Raw genomic sequence first — 26,848 nt, 5'->3', positions numbered from 1 at the left:
TATTAGAGTTCATTATTCTAGCCTTCATGTCTTTCAACCTTTCTTTCAAATTTTTCATCTGTTTTCTCCAATTGGCTCATCCTACCTCAGCTTCCTGAGCGGCTGGGATTACTGGTATGCACCACTATGCCTGGCTTTCCCTTTGATTTTTTTAAATATTTATTTTTTAGTTATAGGTGGACACAATAATTTTATTTTACTTTATGTGGTGCTGAGGATCGAACCCAGTGCCTCATCCATGCCAGGCAAGCACTCTGCCTCTGAGCCCCAGCCCCAGCCTTCCCTTTGATTTTTAAGACTGACTTATATTATTAGGGATATCAGCCCTTTATTTGTGATGTGCACTGTAAATATTTTTTTCTCAGGTTGTTATTAGATTTTGACTTTGTGACGTTTTCCCATTGGCCCAATAGAGCTGTTATTATCATTTTGTTGTACTTCTATTTTTACATATTCAAATTTATGAATCCTGTTGTCGTTGTCATCATTGCTAGATCTGGGCTGTGAGTCAGAGGCCTTTTTCCCACATCAGGTTATAAAGGAATAATTTGTGTTTTCTTTCAGTATGCGTTCATTTTTTTATATTTATTTGGAAGTTGTTATGTCCTAAGTATGGATGAAATTTCCTCTTTTTCTGGGTAGCAATCTGTCACCCATCGTCAGTGATTTGAGAAGCTTCCTTTAATGAAGACAGAATTTCCACAGGTACATAGGTCTTTTTTTGCTACACAGCAGTCTATTTAAAATTGAAACTCCACAATATGTTTTGCTCTCTGGTAGGGCTAAGTCCCCTTGTTGCTCTTTCTTCCCCCTGGGCTTTTCCTAGCTATTATTGCATGTTTATTTTTATCACAAATGAACATTGAATTTCCTTGAATGCCTTTCAGCATCTCGGGAGATAGTTACATGATTTATTCCCAAATATCTAAAACTTTGGTGAAAATATGAACAGATTTCCTAATTTAAATTATCTATGCATTCCTGAAATTAATGCGACTTGGTCCTGATGTATTATTCATTTAGTGTGGTGATGGACTTTATGAACAATTCATTGAGGACTTTTACATTGATATTCATAAATAAGATTGTTCTAGAGTTTTATGCGCTCTTTATCAGATTTAATTGTTAATCAAGATTAGATTTGCTTTATAAAAATGTTGGGACTTTCCTGAGCTCTGAAATAATGTATGTAGGTAGCATTGGGAGCTTGAACTTTGGGTAGAACTCTATGAAATCATCTGGGCCCAATGCTTTTTGGTGGTACTAGTTCTTTGATATCCTTCTTATTCTTCTGTTGCTACAGCAGTCAACTTCTTTTTTTAAATATTTTTTTAGTTGTAGATGGACACAATATCTTTATTTTATTTACTTATTTTTTTATGTGGCACTGAGGATCGAACCCAGTGCCTCACACATGCAAGGCAAGCACTCTACCATTGAGCTACAACCCCAGCCTAGCAGTCAACTTTTGTAAATAATATTCTTTTTAAAAAAGGTAAAATTATCTGGTTCATCTATTTTTATCATTATTTCATTTTTGTTTTGGGTACAGGAGACAGAATCCAGGGGCGCTTTAACCACTGAGCCACATCCCCAGCCCTTTTTATTTATTTATTTTTTTAATTTTGAGACAGGATCTCTCTAAGTTGTTTTGGGTTGTGCTAAATCGTTGAGGCTGGCTTTGAACTTGCAATCCTCCTGCTGTGGCCCCCTCGGTTGCTGGGATTACAGGTGCATGCCCCCAGCTCGTCTATGTTTTCATATTTATTTGCACAGGGTTACGGAAAGTTATCTTCAATCAACTTGAATGAGCTGGACTCAGTACAGAGTCTGCAACATGAAGCTGCCTTTTCCTTATGCCATATTGAGTCCAACTCATTCAGTAAACCTGTTACAGAAGCAAGTGTGGAGTTATCTAGCTCTGTATTATGACAGACTGAAGCCACTCGAGTCCTTCTCCATGAAGAATGTGCTGGCTCTCTCTTAGTATAACCTAGCATAGCCATGTTCAGCCATGTGCTGTCGGGTGCCAGTGTACCCCAGAGAAACAGGAACTGGGAACTTTGCACTCACACCCCACACCAGACGCCTGGGGCTCTTCTTAAAAATTGTGTTCTCCCCTTGCCTAGCTCCGTGGGTCCTCCACTGTCAGGGGCAAAAGCACTTTGTAGCAAAGGAAGAAAATATGTTGCAAAATGGAAAAGGTCAGGAGGCACAGCATCCATAGGTCACTCTCAGTGCATTGTCCCGGAAGCAGGTACTGTCCATGCCTTAAGTCTCCTCTCTCTATCTACTGCCGCTTCTCCACTGGGTCGTTTCCACCTTCTTTCCTGAATGGAGCTCATCAGCTTCAATACCATTTATTTATCTGGGTACTGGGGGTGGAACCTAGGGGCACTTCATCCCCAGTCCTTTTTGTTCTTGTTGTTGCTACTTTTTTATTTCCGAGGGCCTCTCACTAAATTGCTAAGAGCCTCGCTAAGTCACTGAGACCAGCCTCGAACTTGCAATTCTCCCGCCTCTGCCTCCTAAATTGCTGGGATTATAGATGTGCACCACTCAGTGGCCTTTAAAATAACTGTATGTCAATGGGTGTTGTCTAGACCTCTCATCTGTCTCCACAGTCACTTATAGGAGTTCTATGTGGTGTCCACTTGAATGGCTTTCAGGCAGCTCAACCTTTAAAAGCCCCAGACTGGACCTGCGCTTCCCCTGCTTCTTCTCTGTCTCAGTAGTTTCCACAGCACTTAGAATAAAATGCAAGCTCTCTGCCGTCACTGACAAGGCCCTTCTCTGCGACCTCATTTAGCGCATGCTTGGTGTTGTTTCCTAGACCATCTCAGAGACTCCCGGATAACCCATGTGGGTGAGGATGCAGGTCTAGATCAGGGTGGAGCAAAGCCACAGGACACATCTTAAAAGGGAACTGACAGGATTCAGTGACTACAGAGAAGTGGCTGTGAACCTTCTTCTGTGGGTTGGGAGGGCCTGGCAAGCCTCTGTTGTCTGCAAGCCCCTCTCCACAACTCCATCCAGAGGCCACATCCCATTGCTGGTCCACATGCTGTCATTAAGCTCACTTCTCTGAACATGAGAGTCAGGATCTTGTAACCTTTCCTTGCAATGAGTGAGGTCAAGTAGAAAGCCCTGGATGGCCTCCAATGACCTGTGAGACCTGTGGCCCTCCTCCTATGACCTATCTTTGTTCTTAACTTCCCCTTTGCTCTGCCCCTGGGGCTCTCCCACTTGCCTACCCATGCCCATCCCCTCTCCCCAGCACATCTGGGCCCATTTCTGGTGCCTACTCAGGCAGTAGCCTCTGTCTGCAGCTCCATGTTTGGTCTCCGTGTGAGCTTTTCCTAGGCTAATTCTTCTTTTCTCTGGGCTCTGAAATATCTGGAACTCTACCTGCACTTGTTGTCTTAGTGAAGCCTTAGTGAACCTTTTTGAAAGGTTCCTTTACTCTGCCCCTTAACAGTTCCCCCAACAGCCACCAGGAGGCAGTAAGCAGTAACAGACTTGGCTCCCAGCCCAAGCCCAGCCCTTCCCACTCCAGCAAGGTGCCGCTGTTCTCTGTGAAATGCAAGAAGTAATCAAAGATGGCTTTGACGAATCCGCCCTGGGAGCTGGGCTAATGGAGGAGTCGGAAATGGGAATGCTTGGATGCACATGAGGACAAGCTAAGGAGTCCTGTTTGGGGCATGTTGAGTTGGAAAAGAATGGGATGTCTGAGTGGGATGAGAAATGTGGATGGGAGCCCAAGTGAGAGACCCACACTTGTGCAAAAGAAGCCAGGAAATGGGGAGGACTCTACAGTACGCTGGCTGTGTTGGATGTCCCCAACCAGAGGGATCATTAATTGATGTGACCATCCTTGCTGTTTAATAGCACACAGGCTATTAGTGGGCCATGGTGGAGAACTATGCTCCTGTTTCTCAGACTCTCCCTCTGAAGTTCACATCCATAAATTTCAGGGGAGAAAATTTGGGGAAAGGAACCACAAGTCTCTCTCCTCTCTACTTCAAAACAAAGAATCTCTGAAGAAGGGGGTGGAAGAATCAAGCTAAATAAATGCTTTAAAATAAGTAAAATCTCTCCCAAGAGATTAGATTTCTTGATGACAGGAACCATAAAAATGCATAGTTTATTCATATTTTATTATCTAGATTTATAAGGTACCAGAGACTCTGCAAATCCAACCATCTCAATGTGGAAAGCAGTTATTTATTTTGACTCTTTTTCTCATTAGTGGTTATGCATATTTTTTTCTCCCTTCTGAAATTTATCAAATGCCTTATTACAAATTTTCTATTCATTTCTATGCAGGACAAATTCTAATTCATTCCTTCTAGTATTAGCTGACACTTCTGAGTTTTAGATCTTTTTTTAAAAAAATGCTCATTGATATTTCATGTGCAAAAGAATATCTAAATCTAGGCTGATTTGGATGTGACCATGCACAAATATCTCATTAGATAGTTAATTGTTTATTCTATAGACAGTTCTGGTTTTTCAGTAGTTTTGCATTTTTATTACCCACAACCCAACTCCCCAGAACCACCAAGTTACAAAAAGGCAATCTGAGCTTCTTCCCCTATTTACTCTAAAGAAAAGTTTTCTTCAAGAAGTAACTGAGGACCAAAGCTCACAGAACAGTCTTGTTCTTCATCTCAGAGCAGTTAAGGGGACTGTTTCCTGAAAGCCCTCGGGCTTTGAAGGCATAAAGAGATACTTGCAGTTCTCCATTACAGCCCTTTGACTTGGCTTCTGCCCTTCATATTTTTGCAAACATAAAATCACATCGTGGAAAAGGAAATTCAAGTTGTACAGCCTTGGAATAGCAGGGCATGACATCCTGTGCCTAATAAAATGTGTAATGGAGAGATGACCTGGAGAGCTTGTCCAGCTCTTACGTGACATGGGGTGACTCTGGTGAGTCTTTCCCAGCATCTATACTTTTGGGACTCTTTTCAGATCACCTCATAAAAGAGTAAAATCACTTACCATGAAAGTAATTTCTTAGGTGAGACGCAGCGGCAGAAGCAGCACCTCCATCAGCTGCTCCCTGGAGCACCTGTGAATTTGTCCAGAATCCATAGAAAACGAGATGGTAACACCCGAAGTGGTGTGCTCTGCTGGCACCAGTCAGTGGTGAAGAGCACGTTTCCAAGAGGGATGCAAGCTAGAGGGGAGCCCAGAGAGCGCTGATGCTCCCAGAAACGGGGTCTTTCCCTTTTTTATTTGTAGCTAGAATAGGCAGGAGAATGAACTCTGGTTCAGATGGAAATTTATTGTGGTTTTCTTCCTTTAGCCTTTAAAGGAAGAAATGTGTTGCTAAAACATTACAATAAAAATATTTTTCCTTCTTCTTGAAATCACATCCTTCTGATTCCCTTATGTTTTGAGGGGGAGACGTGTGTGTGTATGTGTGTGTGTGCTCACATTTGCAATCATTTCTGAATTTTGAAGTATAGCATAATTTCAGTTTTTAAAAGCCATAAAATATAAGAAAAATACAGATAACTCTTGAGGGGAAAAATCCTGTGAAAATAGCCTATGAAAGCAAAATTAAGTTATCAAAAATATCCAAGGATATATTTATACCTATATCTGTGTGAGACAGGCACACATAAACATATGTATCCATTGATTTGTAGGTGGAAAGGTGTCAGGAAATAGAATAATAATAATAATAATAATAATAATAATATTGTGCTAAACTTTTACCATGAGGAGGAATGGATTATTAAGTTTGATGCCCTTTAAATACTGGAAAATTGCTCTCTTTTGTATTTGAAGTTTAATAAAATTTAAGCCAACTGGCTTCAGCTCAACAAATATTTATTAGGAACTTACTGTCTGGCCAGCTCGGGATATGAAGATGAGTGAGACACAGTTCTTGTCCTTGGAGCTCATTATCTGTTAGGGAAATGGATGAATGGCAAATATTTACGTAATATACTCTGGACGCTGTAGAATCAGGGCACATATAGGTTGCTACAGGAACAGAGATGAAAGCAATACATCCCAACCTAAGGATCAAAGAAAGCTAGTGACAGGCCACATTTGAGTTGTGCCTTAAAGGATGGGCAGGGGTTCTCAGGTTAGAGAGGGGCTGGGCAGGAAATGGCTGCAGTGCCAGGGCAGGAAGGGGAATGCCAGAAGGGGAACACAATGAGCAGTCAGGACCACGGGACAGACCAGGGCAGGTCGACCAAGAGAGGAGCAAGGAGAGGCAGGAAGATGTAAGGGTTTGTGGGATATCTGGGGACCAAGTTCAACTTGCCCAGAGCACGGGAGAAGGGGACGGTGCTTCCATGAGGGAGTAAGTGACAAAGGCAGAGTTGGCTTCTGAGGGTGTTGGGTGTCCTGGTCAAGAGTTTGGGACAGTTCTGAAGGCAGTGTGGTTGATGATGGAGGTGAATTCTGGAAATGATTTAGATGGAAATAGGACTTGGGGACCAAGAAGGCCTGGGGAGTGACATCAAAGAGAGGCTGTCTCCGAGGACTCTGGGTTGGGCAACTGGGTGCTGACATGGATGTCATTAAAGGAGACGGGAGAAGGCACAGTTCAGGTGAGGGGTAAAGGGATGTGTTTAATGTAAGAAACAGAGGCCTCTGGGAGTCCAGGAAATGTGGACATGGGAGGTCATGATAAAAATCAGAGGCTGTTACCAGCCTGGCCTGGTGCTTCAGGGTTCCCCGTAAGCTCTCCACAAGAGTGAGATCTCCACCTTCTCTAAGAGCCATTCATCTGTATCTTCTGTCCTTGCTCTATTTAAAGCTGGAGGGAGATCATGGAGTAATGTTGGAGTAAAGTTAATCACTTACAAATTTAAATTTCTGAAAAATATGTGTCATAATATGGGATTCGTGACTTTAATATCTTCATTTTGTTGTCTCAGTAGCTATTTTCATGGGACTCTTCCCTTCCGAGTTATTTGTGCTTTTGTTATACTTTATATGACTTTTTAAAAACTGGGATTATGTCAAGTGCAATTATTACATGTCAAGTGAAAATTTTTAAGAACTATTGGAATCACATCAAGTTCAGGATTGGGTTGCAAATGTCTTTAGTGCCATTTTACTAAAATGTTTTGTTCTCTATTCATATATTAAACCGTGTGTGTTTGATATACTCATCTTTCAGATTTTAAAGTAAGTGTTTTGCAGATATTCTAAAACTCCAGTATCATGCCAGGCACTTTGGCACATGCCTGTGAACCCAGCAACTTAACTTGGTAGTGTGAAGCAGGAGGATTGAAAGTTCAGCCTCAGGAACTTAGTGAGACCATGTCTCAAAATTTATATTAATTTATATATAAATACACACACACACACACATATATACATATGTTTGTGAAATTCATGTGTAGAGGGTAATATGGAGGTGATACCCTAACTCTAAATGGGGTCATAAACGCTCGCTAGATAGGACACTAAGACTCTCATCATTGCTGTATCTGACTGAAAGTTGAGTATGTCAAGCAAAGTGCCACATGCATTTGTCTTGGCCACAGCTTTTGGAAAGCATACAATAGTATGGATACACATGTCTGGGTCCACATGTGGCATTCTACCTGTCAATCAGATAAAAATACTCAAGAGAGAAGCATGTTCTCTATTCTTCAGCTTCCTTCCTAAATGAATTCAAAGACCATTTATACAGGAGTCCCTCTTTTTCCAAGGAAGGAAGGAAGGAAGGGAGGGAGGGAGGGAGGGAGGAAGGAAGGAAATGATGCAGCTCTTTTCCAAGTAAAGAAGCCCACATGACTTTGCTCCTTGGGATTCTGAAAGTTAGCGCTACAAGTGCCATGTTTAATTCACACCTTGGAATGCTGAGGGAAAAGGGCATAAGTCTCTCTTTTGTGCTGTAGTGAGAAGTGAGAAGAGGGCCTTTCTGGAGGGGCATAAAGAGCGGGAATTTGGAAGAGGCATTTCAGTGGACTTAAAGCATCTGCCATGGAGTCTTCTGTGTTGAGTGCTTGACACTTAGGATGTGCTTTGTCTAAGGTGGTTTATTTTTTCTCTTATTTTTCAAAACAAAAATATTTTATTACTCTTATAAAAATCATACTTCCTTATGAGAGGAATAAAATACAGAAGAATATAAGGCAAAAACTAATAATTGCAGAAAAATCTCATCATACAAAAAATCTCACTGTCAAAATACCCTTCTAGAATTTTTTTTTTTACTGTATCAACATGCACAGGATTTTCAGTGAAATTAGGTCAGACCATAACCAGTTTTTTCACCGTATGCTATTTTATTCTATGAACTCCCAGTGACACCTCACCTTATCACTGAATACAGTGCTACATTACCATTTTTATTGTCTGTATAGATTTTTTTATAGAGCATTAGCAGGATTTATTATTTAAAAATACCCTTGTAAAGTCTTGTATGTACATCTTTATACAAGTGTCTGATTATTTCTTTTAAAACTGATTTATTAATATTGAGTAACTATAAAAGAATATTTAAAATGCATAAAATATAAAGAATAAATAAGAAATGTGGCTTTTTTTTACCACACTATTGCTGTGTTGTGCTTCTTTTCTTCTTTTGCTTAATGAGAGTTTTTCCCATTCTATTTCCCCCTCTCTGCCTGTTTAGAAATTCTGTTTTCTGTTTTAGTTCTTTACCAGTTACTCTAGAAATCTCAATACCCATTCTTAACTAAGTATAAAATTAATATGTTTAATCAAAAGCTATTAGGTAACTTTAACTCTGATCGCTGTCCCCTGACATTTTAGTATTTTAATTTTTATCTTGTTTTATCTAACCCTACAATTAGGCCTAGGTTTAATTATTTTAAACTAGAATGCTTGTTTAGATTTATGCATGTGTTGACATTCTCTTCTCTACCTCAAGCCTTTTATCAGAATCATCTTCCTGAATCATCTTTCTAAAGTGTATTCTTTAGAATTTCCTCCAGTGTAGGCCCATGATGGTTAATTCTTTTATTTTTTTCTGAAAATGTCTTATTTTTGCCCTCTTTTTTTTAAAAATAGGTTTAATGAGATGTAATCCGCCCATCTTAAATTCTCTTAAGTTTAGATGAACTCGTTCATACGCTGCGTGTCTGGATTCTTTGAGTTGACATAGTGCTTTTGAAGTTCACTCAGGTTGTAGCACGTGTCAGTATTTACTCCATTACTTTTCATTGACAGATTATTGTTATTATTGTTCCAATGTATGACTGGACCACATTTTGCTTGTCCATTCACCAGAATGGACATTCACCACATTTTGCTTGTCCATTCACCAGAATCATCTTTCTAAAGACACTGGGGTCGTTTATGAATAATGCTGTCATGAATGTTCATGCACAAGTCTTTGTGTAGCCTTGTCTTTTCATTTCTTTTGAGTAGATAACTAGAAATGAAACTACTGAATCATACAATTAATCTGTTTTTAACATTTTAACAAACTGTCACACTATTTTCCAAAGTGACTGCTCCATTTTACAGTACCCTCTAGCAATTATGAAGGTTCAGGTTTCTCTGTCTCTGTCCATACTTGTTATTGTCTATCTATTGGTTATTACTACTGCTGTGTGAAGTAGTATCACATTGTGGTTTCAATCTGCCTTCTCTTAATAAATAATAAGGTGGAATATCTTTGCATGCACTTTGTGGTCATTTAGACAGAATTTTTTCGTGAAATGTCTATTCAAATCTTTTTCCTGCCCTCATTCATACCCCCAAAAGACACTTTTGCTTGGCACATGATTCTAGGTGTATAGTTACTTTATATTATCACTTAGACAGTGTTATTCTATGTTCTTCTGGATTTTGTTGCTGCTATTGAGGGATTGGCTACCAGTCTAATTGTCATTTCTTTCTAGGTAATTGTTTCTTATCTCTGGCTGCTTTTAAGATCTTCTTTGTTTTTGGTGTGTTACAGTTTCACTGTGATGTGTCTACATATATATTTCTATTTATTTATTTATTTATTTGCTTATGTTACTTGGTGCTCATTCAGTTCTTTTTTTTTTGGTACCAGGGATTGAACCCAGAAGCACTTAACCACTGAGCCACATCTTCAGCAACAACCCCCACTTTGTTCCTGAATTTTATTTAGAGACAGGGTCTCATTAAGTTGCTTATGGCCTTACTAAGTTGCTGAGGCTGACTTTGAACTCACTTTGATTCTTCTACCTCAGCCTCCCAAGCCACTGGGATTATAGGTATGCACTATCACACCCGGCCAGGTTCATTCAATTCTCAAGTCATTATTTCATCACTTATTTTCTCTTTTTTTCTAAATGTTGCTGAGGCATCTATTAGAGCTTATCATTCTAGCCTACATGTCTTTCAACTTTTAGTTCATATTTTCCATTTGTTTTCTTCACTGCCTCATTCTGTCTATTTTCCAGTTTTCTAATTCTCTCTTTGATTGTATCCAATCTGCTGTTTAACCCATTATTGGCTGTTATGGGAAGCCAAATAATGAACCCCTAAGTATGTCTACATCCTAATCTCCAGAACCTGGAGATGTGAATGTGAATGTGAATGTGTCACTGTATGTAGCTAAAGAGACTTAATAGATGAGATTAAGGTTCAGGACCTTGAGATCAGAATGTTATCAATCCAGCAGGCCCAATCTAATTACAGAAGAGTGGTTCAGAGAGATGAAGTTGGAGGAGGAGGAGTCAAATTGTGAAGGAGACTTGACTTGCCATTGCTAGCTTTTCTGCCTCTGCCAATTTGTAGGAGGAGGTCACAAGGCAAGAGATGTAGGTGGCCTCTAGAAGCTGGGAAGGGCCCTCAGCTAGTAGCCAGCAAGAAGTTGCAGAGATCTCTGTCCTACAAGCACAGGGAAGTGAATTCTGCCAGCAACCCAATGAGCAAGAAAACAGATTTTCCCTACAGCCCACAGAAAGGAACCTCACCTTACCAACACCTTGATTTAACCCAGTGAGAATTGTGTTGTACTTGGCCTGCAGAATTGTAAGACAATAAATTTGTACTGTTCTAAGCTGCTTATATTGTGGTCATTTGTTATAGAAGCAATAAAAAATGAATACAGGTTTTAGTTTATTTTAGTTATTTATATTTTTTTTATTTATTTTAGTTATTTATATTTTAGTTATTTTTTTATTTCAGAAGTTCTGCTTGCTCTTTTTCAAATATGATAATCATGTTTATAATTTCCTTTTAATACTAATATTTTAAGCGACCCTTTAAAATTCTTCAATATAGTTTAAAACAACATTTTATAGCATGCATCTGAAAATTTACTGAGATCTTTGCAGATCTGGTTCTGCTTTCTGTTATCGCTACCAACTCTTGATCATAGTGTCTGGCTTCTTTATAAGTTTTTTTTTTTTTTTAACTTTTCACTTATGAACTCAGGCCAATTGGAAATTTACTATTGGATTTTTGGGGTCCTGAGTTGAAGATATGTTGTTCCTGGGAAGATTTGTGTTTATGCTCATCAGGTACTTTCAATCTACTATTTAGAAATTCCAAAGAACACCTTAAAATAAATTCTTGGCTTGATTTTTTTCAAATTACCCAGGTAATGAGTGTTAATTAATATCTCAAATCTAATGAATTAAGAATCTCAGGAAAGAGGGCTGGGGTTGTAGCTCAGTGGTAGAGCGCTTGCTTAATGTGTGGGAGGCACTGAGTTTGATGCTCAGCACCACATATAAATAAGTAAAATAAAAGTCTGTTAACAACTAAAAAATAATTAAAAAAAAAAAAAAGAATTTCAGGAAAGACTTTTCTCCCTACTCAGTGCCAAACTCAGTAGAAAAAGTTGCTTACTACCCATTCTGAAAGGTGGGTTATCTCTAGTTTACCCTGATATTGAAGATCCCAGATCTATGTAGGAATTTTCTCACCTTTGATATGAGGGAGGCATCTCCCTTTCATCGTACCATCTAAACAGAGACTTAAGAACACCAAGGTAACTTGATGCCCCCGGAGTAAAATCTGGCTTTATCTCTCTAGAATCATCTTTACTCTATATTTTCTTTGGCCCTGAGGGTTTCTTAATATCTTTACAATTCAGTAATATTTTAAAAATATTTTTATTTGTTGATAGACCTTTTTTTCATTTATTTATATGTGGTGCTGAGAATTGAACCCAGTGCCTCACAATGCTAGGCAAATGAGCTAACATTGATCCCCAGCCCCAGCCCCTCAGTAATATTTTTTACATAATATTTTATAAAAGGTGTTTTTAATATCTAATCTGTCATGTTTAGTTGTTGTCACAACAGTGTACTGACAATTGCAGTACACTGCCAGAAATGGAATGTCTGGTTCTTTCTTTAGGATGAATTCTTATCTGTGGAATTGCTATATTCAAAGGTTTGCAAATATAAGATTTTGCCACATTATAAAGACTTTCTATTCAGTAAATTCAGACATCTTATTTACTTTCTATTCAGTAAAACAAAGCACAAAAAAAACACTAATGTCATGCCTTTGCTAAATTCCTTCTAGATTGCCTCTAATATCTATGAAGGGAAATGTGATTTTGGCTTACATCTGGACAGGAGATAAAATTTACAGATGAAACAATAATTCCTCCAAATCAAATCATGTGATGTTTATAGGGCATAAAATAGGAATTCAAAAAAGGCAGAAAAATTTCAATCTGGTCATGTCACGGCACCCTAGCTTGAGAAGTCTTCGCTGGTTGGCTGTTGACTCTAGGAATCCTTAAAGTATCCCACCTGAGCCTGCGTGCTCTGGCCTGCCTTGTCTCCGCCTTCATCTCTCCTGGCTCCCTGCCTCCAAACTCACCGACTTGCCTCTGTTCTCCAATGCTCGGAAATCCTTCTCACCTCCAGCCCTGGCCTCCTATCTAAATGTCCTTTCTTGCCTCCCAACCACCCCACTGCCTAGCCAACCTGCCCATCCTTTAGCTCTCAACTCACATGTGACCTTTTTTAAATTTTAAACTTATTTATTTATTCTAATTTATTATACATGACAGCAGAATGTATTTTGATTCATAGTACACAAATGGTAAACAGATGTTCATTTCTCTGGTTGTACACAAAGTAGAGTCACCCCATTCGTTCATGTCTTCATACATGTACTTCAGGTAATGATGTCCATCTCATTCCACCATCTTTTCTACCCCCACGCCCCCTCCTTTCCCTTCCCTCTCCTTTGCCCTATCTAAAGTTCCTCCATTCCTCCCCTGCTCCCCACCCCCATTATGGATCAGCATTCACTTATCAGAGAAAACATTCAGCCTTTGGTTTTTTGGGGATTGGCTGACTTCACTTAGCATGATATTCTCCAACTCCATCCATTTACCTGCAAATGCCACGATTTTATTCTCTTTTAAAGCTGAGTAATATTCCATTGTGTATAAATACCATAGTTTCTTTATCGATTCATCTATTGAAGGGCATCTATGTTGGTTCCACAATTTATCTATTGTGAATTGTGCTGCTATAAACATTGATGTGGATGCATTACTGTAGTATGCTGTTTTTAAAAAGTCCTTTCTGTATACACTGAGGAGTGAGATAGCTGGGTCGCATGGTGGTTTCATTCCAAATTTTCCAAGGATTCTCCATACTACTTTCCAGATTGGTTGCACCAATTTGTAGTCTCACCAGCAATGTATGAGTGTGCTTTTTTCCCCACATCCTTGCCAACACTTATTGTTGCTTGTATTCTTGATAATTGCCATTCTGACTGGAGTGAGATGAAGTGGTTTTGATTTGCATTTCTCAAATTGCTAGAGATGTTGAACATTTTTTTCATATATTTGTTGATTGATTGTATATCTTCTTCTGAGAAGTGTCTATTCAGTTCCTTAGCCCATTTATTAATTGGTTTTTTAAATGGTGTTAAGTTTTTTTTTTTAGTTCTTTATATATCCTAGAGATTAGTGCTCTATCTGATGTGTGTGTGATAAAAATTTGCTCCCATTCTGTAAGCTCTCTTTTTTACCTCACTGATTGTTTCTTTTGCTGAGAAGATGCTTTTCAGTTTGAATCCATCCCACTTATTGATTCTTGATTTTATTTCTTATGCTTTAGGAGTCTTGTTTAAAGAAGTTAGGGCCTAATTTGACATGATGGAAGATTTGGGCCTACTTTTTCTTCTGTTAGGAGCAGGGTCTCTGGTCTAATTCCTGGGTCCTTGATCCACTTTGAGTTGAATTTTGTGCATGGTGAGAGATAGGGGCTTACTTTCATTTTGCTGCATATCGATTTCCAGTTTTCCCAGCACCATTTGTTGAAGAGGCTATCTTTTCTTCAATATGTATTTTTGGTGCCTTTGTCTGATATGACTTTAAAGGTGGGTGGTTGCATTTGAATATGTGGGGCAAATGGACACCAGTAGACCACCTTGGAAATTTATGTGGGTTTGTCTCTGTGTCTTCTATTCTGTACCATTAGTCTACAAGTCTATTTTGGTGCCAATACCATGCTGTTGTGTTCTATAGCTCTGTAATATAGTTTAAGGTCTGGTATTGTGATGCCACCTGCTTCACTTCTTCTTACTAAAGATCACTTTCCAGTTTTCCCAGCCCATTTGTGGGAAAAAAGACTATTTTGGGTCTCTTATTTTTTCCAGATGAATTTCATGATTGCTTTTTCTATTTCTATGAGGAGTGTCATTGGGATTTTTATTGGAATTATATTAAATCTGTATAGTGCTTTTGGTCATTATTAATTTGGCATATTAATTCTGCCTGTCCAATAACAGGAGAGATCTTTCCATCTTCTAAGGTCTTCTTTAATTTCTTTCTTTAGTGTTCTGTAGTTTTGTAGAGGTCTTTCACCTCTTTTGTTAAGTTGATTCCCAAGTATTTTAGTTTTTCTGAGGTTATTGTAAATGGGAGTTTTCCTAGTTTCTCTTTCAAAGGGTTTGTCACTGGTGTACACAAATGCTTTTTGACTTATGGATGTTGATTTTATATACTGCTACTTGCTGAATTCATTTATTAGTTCTAGAAATTTTCTGGTGGAATTCTTTGGATCCTCTAGGTATAGAATCATGTCATCGGCAAATAGTTATAGTTTGAGTTCTTCTTTTCCTATCCATATCCCTTTAATTTCTTTTTAAGAGAGACTTTAGATGGGTGTGATAGCATGACTCCGAAGGTCACAAGTTCAAAGCCAGCCTGGGCAAATTAGAGAGACCCTGTCTTAAAATTTAAAAAAAAAATTAAAAAGGGTTGGGGATTTAGCTTAGTGGTAGAACATCCCTGGGTTTAATTCCCAGTGCTGCAAGAAGAGAGAGAGATAGAGATTAATCTTTTGTCACATGTGCATGCACATGCACACATGCACACACACGTACACTCACACATAATATGTATGAGTTTCCAGATAACTGACCAATCCAGTACTCCAGGGCTAGCTTCCTGCACCTCAGAGCATCTGGTCAACCTGAAAGAGCGAGAGATGGAGAGTGAGGGAAACCAAATTTGCTTAAAGCATCCCACTTTTCCTCCACAGCACTTTCCCTAGTGTCCTTGTGTAATATCCTCTTTCTCTGCATGTGAACTATGGCTTGTTCACTGCTGTATCCTGGAACCTAGCTCAGGGCCTGGCATACAGTAAACCTTCATTGACTAAATGGACTTTAAAGGTGGGTGGCTACATTTGAATATGTGGTGCAGATGGACGCCAGTAGACCACCTTGGAAATCCTAACAGAAGTGAGACCATGGAGAAACAAAATGAGAAAAGACTGAAGAAATTCTATTAATTTATAATTCAGTGAGGACATATCATGTGTAGTTCTCATTGATCTAACCAATTATGCTAGACTGTTAGGACCCGTCCCTGAGCAGGGGGAGAATAAAAGGAGATGTATCAGTGGTCCAGCCTGAAGTGTTGGGGCTGGTGACAACCCAAACTGTCAGGCTTGGATTTGGATTACCAGAGATGTGTGTGGAGTCTCTCTAAAGAGGAAGGGATTTTCATTTCTGCCATGTTCCTGATGTCCCATTAGGAGGCAGGAGGAAGGACCTCTAGTTTTTTTTTTTAACAGTTGATGGTATACACTTCCTTCTTTCCCCTTTTCTTCTCTGGGGTTGATTGAAGGGACCCTATCCGTTCACCCTGGCTTCATCATCTCTGAGACTCTGGTCCCTCTTTCTGTCAGGTACCAGAGTAACACAGCTTCCGACGTTCTTGAAACAATCACCAACATTCAGCCGAAAGAGAGTGGAGGTGGAGTGGGGGAGACCCGGGAGGCCATCGTGTACCGACTGTCTGAAGACATGCTGAGCAAGCTGCCCCCTGACTACGTCCCCCACGAGGTAAGCCGGGGTCTTCCCGCCGTGCACCGCGCGGGCAGCACCTCCCCTGGACGGTGCGTCCAGTCCCTCGGGCGCTGCGCGTTTCCTTTTTTGGTCTCCAACTTCCTTTCTACCTTTTGGTCTTCTTTTCCTTTCCTAAGCATCAAGCAAAGCCTGCTCTCCACGTCCCTGAAACCTTTCTCTGTTTCCTTTCGTCTCCACTCTTCCTTTTTGTACCCCTTTCCCTCTTTGGGTTCCTGTCTTTGGTTGCTGGAACTCCAGACCCTCTAGTCGAGAGCCCCATGCCAGCCTCTGTGTTAGTGTATCCTGCATGTCATATGACCTGCTCTGTCATTCTCTACCTGACCTTTTCTGGTTGTCTGCATTTTGTCTGCCCTGCATTTTGTATTCCCATGGAGCTCTTAGCCAGGGATAGGGAAGAGAGCCATTTAAATGGTCCCAGTCCCCAGAGTGCATGGCAGTAATTTTCTATTTCCTCTATCTCCTGAGTGTTAGCTGTTTTTTTTTATTAACCTAAATCAACTCTTCTCCAATTTTTTTTAATCTCAAGACCCCTTTGCCAGATCATTGAGGATCCTGAATAGCTTTTGTTTATAATATCCATTGACATTTAATGTTAGAAATTTATATTGAGAATTTTTTTAATATTTATTTTTTGTTGTAATTGGACACAATACCTTTGTTTTATTTATTTATTTTTATGTGGTGCTGAGGATCAGACCCAGGGCATTGTACTCACTAGGCAAGGGCTCTACCGCTGAGCCACAACCCCAGCCCTATATTGAGAAATTTTAAAATATTGATTTATTTTTAAAGATGGTAATAAACCCATTACATGTTAACATAAATAGCATTTTTTAAACATATATTTTCCAAGACAAAACAATCCACTGAGAATGGTGTGATTGTTTCTATCTTTTTTGCAAATCTTTTTAATGTCTGGCTTAATAGAAAACACCTCTATTCTCATATCTGCTTCTGTATTCAGTATATCAAGTCATATGACCTTTGGTAAACTCCACTGTATAGTCATAACAGAATAAAAGTAAAAGACTGCCTGGTGTGGTGGCGCACACCTGTAATCCCAGTGACTTGGGAGGCTGAGGCAGGAGGATCAAAAGTTCAAGGCCAGCCTCAGCAATGTAGTGAGGCCCCAAGCAACTTTAGCAAGACCCTGCCTCAAAATTTTAAAAAATTAAGAGGGCTAGGGATGTGGCTCAGTGGTAAAATGCCTCTGGGTTCAATTCCCCAAAAGACAAAAGGATATAAAAGTCAATCAATATCTTAGTGTTTCTATAGGAAAAAAAAAAAAAAAGATTAACCCTGTAAACTCACTCCACAGGAATCCTTAGGGGGCTGGGGATGTGGCTCAAGTGGTAACGCGCTTGCCTGGCATGCACAGGGCGCTGGGTTTGATCCTCAGCACCACATAAAAACAAAATAAAGATGTTGTGTCCACCAAAAACTAAAAAATAAATATTAAAAAAAAAAAAAATCTTTAGGCCCTCAGGGATCCTAGGCCACACTTTGAGAACTGCTGACCTAAGGTAATTTTTATCTATGGCAAAATGTCTGGGATATTATGAAAATTCTGTCAAGAGGTCCTCAACCTGAGCTTCCTTCCTCATGCAAGAAAAAGAGCTGTGTCCTCCTCTTCTATTCTCAGCCTCCATACTTCACCACTGATGGCGTTAGCTTTACCAGAGTCCTAAACTGGGCGGAGTCAAGTTTAGCTCCTCAGTTAAAAGGTCAGAAGCTAACCTCTACTGCAGGAGTAACTGGTCTGTGTGTACACTCTCCTGCTTACCCAAACCTGGGAAAAGATACACCCAGCAGCTGGGAGCCCCAAGGCTCCCTGTCTATGGGCTTCTACCTATAGCTGGAACAGGGAGAGGCCAGTTTGGGATCTGGAGTTCTTCTGAAATACATCATATAGCCCTCTTGCTGTCCTTTTCCCCCTAGAATTGACCATGGAAATGTTGCATTTAGCTAGATAGACGAATAACAATCTAGGCATCTATTTGTGCATCTAACCATCTAGGTCTGATTACCATGAAAAACAGTAATTTACCTATTGTCGACTATGTGCATAGTTACTAAACTCTTTTATCTAAATTGTGTCTAAATTGTTTGTTTATCCTGGTCATCCTTTGAAATATTTCTTTTGCTTCCTTTTTAAAATACTTAATAAGTTAATTCCTCTGCAGGCAAGTCTTCCACATTGACCCAGTTATATACCAATATGTACTATTATGCCTTAATCTGTGCTAAACAATTTAAAAATCTTTAAGGCCAAAAACCAGAGGTGTCACTGATTGGGTATTCTTAGAGATGCTTAAAATAATTTAACTATAGATGGAGATAGTCTGTTTACTCATTTGATCTTTAATCACTCCTGGAACTGATTAAATAAGGTTAACAATTAGTGTGGATATTATTTATGAACATCCGGTTCTCAATCTGAAGTTTTCCAAGCACCACACTTAGCTCATAGAATGAGGTCATCATGGGGCAGTGGCTGGCATTTTTGAGGACTCATTATACAATGGGCCCTGTGTTAAGTGCTTTATATTCATTATGTCACTTAGTCCTTAGTACCAGCAGAAACCAAGCTAGGCGGTAGAGCAAGAATCATAAAGGGAGCCAGGCACAGTGGTGCATGCCTGTAATCCTAGAGACTCTGGAGGCTGAGGCAGGAGGATTGCAAGTTTGAGGTCAGTCTCAGCAATTTAGCAAGACCCTAAGCATCTTAGTGAGACCCTGTCTAAAAAAAGAAAGAAAGAAAGAAAGCTAGCATTGTAGCTCAGTGGTAAAGCACCCCTGAGTTCAATCCCTAGTACAAAAAAAAAAAAAAAATTGAACTCAAACTGATTCTAGAATCAATGAGTGGATGGGTACCAAGGCATTTGGTTAAGACATTGGAATCAATGGTCTCACAAAGGAGTGATTATATAGTAAGGGAGAAAGTTCTTCTCAGTTGGATAAATATGGAAAGGACATACTTTCAGCTGCTCTGTGGATGGTTTTTAGGAGATAAATGAGGCAGAATATCTGCCTTGAAGGATTTTTCAAGCTGGCATGGGAAAATGAGATAAACGGACTCTATATAACTCTACCACAGGGTTGGTATTGCCAGAGGGAAGTCATGAGCCTGGTTATCATTTGAGCTGCCCAAACTGGGTTGGGGCCACGTCACCAGGAAGACCTCTGTCTGGCAATATTTAGCAGAAGCAGTGTCAGGGATATCACCTGGTGGATTACGGCCAGGGAGGGAGTTTGCACTGAGGGACATCTAAAACCTCTTCCTCTTCCAGCAGATCACTTACTATAGAAGAGCTGTGTCCTTGAAAATATGGCAGCAAAGTGAAGTTTGTAGATTGAAATTGAATACCCTCAGTTTCCTTAGTAAAATTAGCTCTATTATGTAGAAGAGACTACCTGGTCCCAGAAACATAATGAAAATCCAACATAAGACCACAACAACAATTTTTTAATTTTATCAATAAAATGGCCATTTTAGTCTGGAACAAAAATCACACACAAAATAAAATCAGTATTAGAATCACATTTTTAGGGGGTCTAAGTTTTTCCTCAAGCTTGTCTATCTTGAGTGAAATTCCTCTTTTATTTTTAATTTAAAAAAAATCTTTTTGAATGGTGTCTCACTATGCTGCCCAGGCTGGCCTTGAACTCCTGGGCTTGAGTGCTTGTTCTTCCTCAGTGTCTTGAGTAGCGGGGACTTCAGGCAGGTGCCACCACAATAGGCAAGTTTTTTTTTTTTAAAACCATAAGCAGGCCAAGGCAATTTGGGGCTGTTGGCATAGTGAATGGACCTGGGCTATTGACTTGATGCTGTGATCAATACCTGGGCTTCATTTCCCATTTGTAGAATTGCAAAAGTATTTCTGTAATTTCCCTTTTCATTAAGAATGAATTCCCAGAGTAGTCATGATTGAAAGGGGATATGTATGCTGTTCAGTTGGTGGAAGGGCTCAGGATGGAGACAGGAATAAGGCTCTGGAGACTGCAAAAATGTAGGTTCTAGAACCAGGAACTCAGGAGGCTCCCTGAAGGTTGGTATGTGGGACGAGGTCCAGAACCTCCACTGGCACATTGGCCTGTGATTCTAATCTTATTTGTTTTGCCTGCATAAGTGGCTCCGTCCAGGCTGTTTGGTTTTATATGACTGCTTTCCCCATTCATCTTTCAATCACTGGAAATGATCCATGTAATAAATCAGAGGCGTCCATTGCTAAAGGAAACTCCCACGCTAGAGGCCTGTTTTGTAAAATGGGAACGGTTCAGAAGACCCCGAAGTCCATCTGTCTCCAAGAAGAGGTGTGGTTATCTCTGGCAGAGAATCCTACAGCTGATTCCAGGCTTCCTGATGATTCTTTGGATGAGAACATCATATCAGATTTTCTCCCTCTCTGTGTGTCTGTCCACATTCTTTCTATTCTGGCATCTCTCAGATTGTGGCTAACAGAAAGCTCAGACTCCTATGTGAGTGCCTGCCAGTACCGGTAGCCACTCTTTTCTTGGCATATGTCACTAAATGGAAAGGTGAATATATATTGGCTATTTTCCGGTAGTTGTTAGGTTTTATTGTTCCCACAACTAGAGGCTTTTGTATTGATCTCTTAAAAATGGTCAGTATACCCAAAGGATCAAATGACAGGTCTGTAATGGCTCTCCCACAAAGTCAAATATTTTCATTGATTAGATTAGGAAAGGCTCTTTTTAGGCACCATAGCCAAGGCAACCATGATCTTAGGAAAAACTACAGCTAATCCTATTCTTTGGTGAGTGCTCTGTAAAGATTTTGGCTGTATTAACTTTCTGTGACATTTCTAATTACAGCTCTGCAAGCATAATGAAGAAAAAATATTCCACTGTTCTCTTACAAAAGTTAGATTGCAAAAGAATATTCAACTGACACTCAGTACTTAATCATTTGAAATGGGAAAAAGGTACAATTCTTATTTCAGCTTTTTAAAAGTACATTTCCAATCATCAGCTCAGTACAATCAGTAGGAAATAAAAATCATTTTGTTTGAAACATAGTTTTTGAAGCTCAAAAAATGGGCAACTTAATGGCAAGTCTGGTTCTGCAAGAGATATTTTAGAGTTTGTTCGGTCTGGTAGAGATACACCCAGAAGAGGAAAAAGAATCCAGAAGGGAGACAGGTCACTGAAAGAGAAACGGTAGATGATTTTATCATGTGCTTTGTTTTAGGTGAAAGCTCGTTTGATAAAGATGGGGCATCTTAATTCCATGAACATATTTCTTAGACAAGAAATTGACAGGATGCAAAGGGTCATTTCAATCCTCCGCACTAGCCTGAGCGATCTGAAACTGGCCATTGAGGGGACAATCATCATGAGTGAGGTGAGCCGCCCACCGCTCAGCAGTCACCTCTCTCTTCTGCTCCTGCTTCTCACTCACATATGTTACCTTCATCTTCCTCAGAACTTGAGAGACGCCCTGGACAACATGTACGACGCTCGTATACCTCAGCTCTGGAAAAGGGTGTCCTGGGATTCGTCCACCCTGGGCTTCTGGTTTACTGAACTTTTGGAAAGAAACGCACAGTTCGCCACTTGGATATTTGAAGGGAGGCCCAATGTGTTCTGGATGACTGGTTTCTTTAATCCCCAAGGTAGGTGCTCCTGGGGGAGTGGGCAGCACTTGGACTTGTGTGGATGGACGGTTGGATAGTGCCATTGCATGGTGAAGGTACACTGCACCGAATGGCAGGTGCTGGCCGTGTCCTCTCCACGGTTGGAGAACATAGATAACCCTGATCTCTTGCTTAACAAGTTCAGTCTGAAGTTGTTCTTATCTTTCTTCCACAAGGCAGTGGCCCAGTCCTCTCTTTTCCACCACTTCAGCAAACGGTCACTCTGTGGTTAGGGGAAAAAGAGTTTTTTTTAAAAAAAATTCTCTCAAATTTTAGTTTTAAATGTTGGTGGAAAAATTTTTTAAATGAAGCCCCAGAAGAGGCAAAAAAAAAAAATTGTTCATGGAGGTCAGAAGATGAGACTGATGTCAAAAACTGTCATGTGATGTGGCAAAAGTACTAAGGGAGCTTCGGGGGTCTCCCTCCCCTCCAAACCAGGATTTTGGGTCTTTATTCCCCTGAAAGAGTGTTTTGTCATTCTGCTTCATTTCTCCCTTCAGTTTTGAGAGTGTTTACTCAGAAAGTTACCTGCTCCATGTCAGAGTTCATACGATTCGAAACCCAACAACTTTCTGTCTTACTACATTACGGGTGGTTTTGCTTCAAGAGATTCTTGGCCAAAATTAAGAGATGGTTCGGCACCTCCTGGCACCATTTATAATACAATTCGAGAAACATTCACACTTACTGATTTAGAATGAGTTGCTTCTACTCACAGAAATAAGGTTGAATCTTATAAAAATAACATTGAGTAAAGGCAGCAAAGCAGAAAACACGACATCTTGGATGATTCAGTTTATACAAAGGACAAGGCCAGGTGCAGGCCTATGGTGTCAAAAGTCAGAATCCTGGTTACGCTGGGGGCAGGCGGGCAGTGATTAGGAGAGGGCGCAGCAGATTTCTGGGGCCTGGGAATGCTGTTTTCGGAGTGGATACTGGCTGTGCGGCTGTATTCCCTAGGTGGAAATACACCGAGCTGGAGGCTCATGATTAGTTTTCCTCCTTGCAAGCCCTCCATTAGAGTAAGTTGTCACCAGATAATTCCTGACTGGGGAGCCTGAAGATATAATTTAATCTAATTTAGTCAGGATTGTTTAAGCACCTTCCATTTGCCAGCCCCTGTGCAGGGTGCTTTCAACAGAGACAGATTCGAGACCTGATTCCTGCCCCAAAGAACTCCATAATCTTGTTGGTAAGACAAGTGCATCAGCAAACCTTAACGCGACACAAAGAGTGCTCCGTGTGAGAACTGGGTGGTACAGGGGACAGAGATGAATTCTGCCCGGGCAGGGCTTGAGAATGGCTTTGCATGGGAAGCAGTGAGTCAGGTTTGTAGTGGATGCAAGAAAAGGTCATTCCAGGCAGAGGCCTGAGCAAAGCCCAGGCACGTCCAGTAGAAAAAGGACACCCAGCTCAGGACACAGGGGCACAGGTGGTGGGGGTAAGCTAGAAAATGCTGTCTTTTAGAGGAGTTCTGGCTATGTCATGAAGGCCATGGGAAGTCACCAAAGTTCAGAAGATAATCCCAGGAGTTGGTGGAGGGCGGACTAGAATCCAGGGGCCCAGAACAGTGAGACTCCTCTCAGGTCCATGGAAGAGCCTGGGATCTTAACAAGGTGCAGATGGGAGAACAGATTTGATGAATCAAATGGGCATTTTTGAGAGAGCAAGGAGAGGCTGTGCCTTCAGCTGCAGGCAAAGTACAGGACAGGGAGCAAGTGCAAGAGGGACCTTGGGGTCAAGGTCAGGAGGAGCACTGGGTTTTGGAGAGGGCTGGAGGAACATCAGGTTCAGAGATGCACTGGGAGACCTGGAGTTCAGAAGCAGCATCAGGACCACTGATTTTTAAAAAATATGTTTTAGTTGTAGATGAACACAATAACTTTATTTTGTTTATTTATTTATTTATTTTTTAAAGAGACAGAGAGAGAGAGAGAGAGAGAGAGAGAGAATTTTTTTAAATATTTATTTTCTAGTTTTCGGTGGACACAACATCTTTGTTTGTATGTGGTGCTGAGGATCGAACCCGGGCCACACGCATGCCAGGCGAGCGCGCCATGTGGTGCTGAAGATGGATCCCAGTGCCTCACATGTTCGAGGCAAGTGCTCTACCGCTGAGCCACAACCCCAGCCCCAAGGACCACTGATTTTAAAATCTGTGAGGTCATTGAACGTATTTTTTTTTCTTTTGGTTCTTCATGCATTTAGTCCTTCATGAAATAAATGTTCATTATGTACCTGGTACAGGCCAGGTACATACGCACTATGTGCAGTAAGAAAAGGCCAGATAAGACTGTTCTCACCCATGCAAAATTCACAGAATAGTAAGGGAGACAAACATTGAGCCAACTACTTACATATTGATTACATTTGTGACAAGTTCTTGTAGAAAAAAATATTGGTTCATAAGAAAGCACAAGACAAAGATAACACATCTGGGGTAGGAGAGGCATGAGAATGTGTAGAAGTTGCCCTGAGAAAATATTCCAAACTGGGATCCCAGGAGAAGCCACCAGGAGCCCAGAAGGCTAGGATCATTGAGTGTATTTTTGATATTCAAAGACCAAAGAAGTGGGATGGGTTCATCCCTGGCTTCCCATAGGCACAAATGACAGAGTCACATCATACATCATGGCAATACACCTTCTTCCAATGATTATCTTGGTGTTTTTTTTTTTTTTTCACCTGTAACTTAAGATAGCAAAGTGTTAACCTCTAATTAACACTTGAACTGATCTTTAATTGAACTTGATTTTTATGGACTAATCTCTCCTTGTTAGTCTTGGTGAAGTGATGTTCAAACCAGAACAATATCGAAAGAAATGCAAATGTAGATGTACACTTTGGTTCACTTCTCACTTACCTTCACCTGTTAATAATATGAATCCTTTCTCTTTTCTTCTGTTTTTGAGTGGGACTTTGATTCCTTCTCTCCTGGCTCTCTGTGTCTTGGAAAGCCCAGACTTATGCAAGTGAGAACCCTTCCCTTTACACATAGAACACAGGCACACTCGCCCTTATCTATGATTGCTCTCTGTTCATTGCATAAAAGACTGGAAGTCACTCTTCCTGCACACTAATCACTTCCTGCTTCCTTTTCCTCCTTTGACAATTACTTTCTGTTCCACACACTTGGCCAAATCCAGCAAGCCTGTGCAAGCTCACAGACAGGGTGCACAAAGCCCTTTCCAGTTGGAGGCCTTGCTGACCTCCATGTGACAGCAGTAGGTTTCGCGACATGAATGTGTCTCCTGAGTTTTGTATCTTCTGACACCATCTCCTTCGATGGAATGAGGTCCTTGTTTAGTTCAAAATATTTTAGTTGATGGCTTTAAAAAATAATCCCACACAAAGTGGGTGAACTTCTCATGAAAACAGAAGGGAGACCAGTAGAGTAGAAGAAGGGGACCTGAGGGAGGGATGAGGAGAGGGAAAGGGGAAGTCCTGGGGAATTAAATCGAACAAATGATATTATGTGCAACATGAATACATAACAGTGAGTTCTGCTATTACATATAATTATAATGCACCAATAATCATGTTTTTAAAAACCCCACACAGGCAAGTAAAACACAATTAGGTTTGCAAAGAGGTCACCAAGGAGCCACAGGGTCATGACAGACACATACAGTCAAACTCACCTGGACTATGAAACACTTTCATGTTTCAATTTCGTATGACTTTAATTTTTATCATATTGTAACATAATATGGCATCTGATGCTGTCCACTGTGTGTTTCCCAAAGTGACTTTGAGGCCCTCAAGGACAGGTGACATGCTTCAGTTGCCCCCCGGGTCTGTGCCCAAGCTGGCGCCTCTCAGAGCACTGTACGTTTGCCTTAGGACTGGCCAATGTTTGTCTGTCATATTTGAGGAGGCTGAGTCAGCCGCCATGCAGCTCAGCTGGTATTTTCAACCCCCCGCCACAATCATTTCTGTAGCAATTGATGAGCTCAACCGTGTGGCAATTAGATTTGATTAAAATGGTCAAGCTCTCTGCATCTGTGACCTGTAGTATTTGTTGAATGGCGTAGCTTCTTCAGTGAGGATTTGCCTCCCAACAGATTCTTCGGACCAATAGTGCCTTTGCCCTTCCCTGGTCCCCCCAGCAGTGATGGTGCCCTTGTTCACATACCATCTAAGATTGCACCTCTTGGGGTGCAAAGGGTTGCTGTGGTCTCTTTTTCCTCACAGGCATCCCTTCTGCAGGGCATCACATATGCACGATTTAGATGCTGGTGCAGGAGCTTGTGTGTGTGTGTGTGTGTGTGTGTGTGTGTGTGAGAGAGAGAGAGAGAGAGAGAGAGAGAGCGCTCTGCATGTGGGAATGTATTTAAACCTAAGAAATATGAGTTGTGAAGCGCCCGTCTTCAAGCCAGAGTATCGACTGCCTTTTGAAACCTTCTAATTGATAGCCACACTTTACCGTTTGATGTTGGTGTGACTCACAGGTGCTGCTAATAACGGCGGAGGCAGAGGCTGAGGGTGCCCCGCAGGCCTCACACCTCCATATTAGATGGAACCCCACAGTATCATTGTTTTCCAGATGTCTAACTCAGTCTGGAGCTTGATGCCATTTAGATGCCAAACTGCGCTCATTTTTTTTCTATGCTTTTATCTCAGTGTCTTGACAAGCCACGCCAGGCTGCTGCAGCAGGTATCAGTAACAACTTATTATTTCCTAACATGAATCAAGATTTTTCACTTAGAGGGGATTTTGCGGAGGCAAGGAGATGGGTGATTTTTGTCCTGTTATCCTGTGTTTCTGTGACGATCACTGCAGCCTCTGGCCTGTGTGTGTGTGTATTGTCGGGGCAGCGTCAGCAGCTAGCTGCAATTTCCAGACGCTCGTCTTGAGGATAGTTGTGAGAGCCCGCTGTTTGTGGAAGTGGAAGAGTGCACCGAGCGTT

The 26,848-nt window shown here is 40.7% G+C and overlaps 1 protein-coding gene across 1 annotated transcript in view; it reads left to right on the top strand.

Annotated features, from left to right (window-relative positions):
* Nucleotides 1-26,848, top strand: part of Dnah8 (dynein axonemal heavy chain 8) — a 276,612-nt gene that overhangs the window by 240,062 nt on the left and 9,702 nt on the right. The window contains exons 85-87 of the mRNA XM_027943662.2: nucleotides 16,101-16,257; nucleotides 21,494-21,646; nucleotides 21,728-21,917. Of these exons, the coding sequence (XP_027799463.2) occupies nucleotides 16,101-16,257; nucleotides 21,494-21,646; nucleotides 21,728-21,917 (500 nt within the window). The remainder of the gene's footprint in view (nucleotides 1-16,100; nucleotides 16,258-21,493; nucleotides 21,647-21,727; nucleotides 21,918-26,848) is intronic.

Source organism: Marmota flaviventris, chromosome 6 (assembly GCF_047511675.1).
Source record: "Marmota flaviventris isolate mMarFla1 chromosome 6, mMarFla1.hap1, whole genome shotgun sequence".
In the NCBI taxonomy this organism is placed as follows: domain Eukaryota; kingdom Metazoa; phylum Chordata; class Mammalia; order Rodentia; family Sciuridae; genus Marmota; species Marmota flaviventris.
This window is presented reverse-complemented; position numbering and strand designations above follow the sequence as displayed.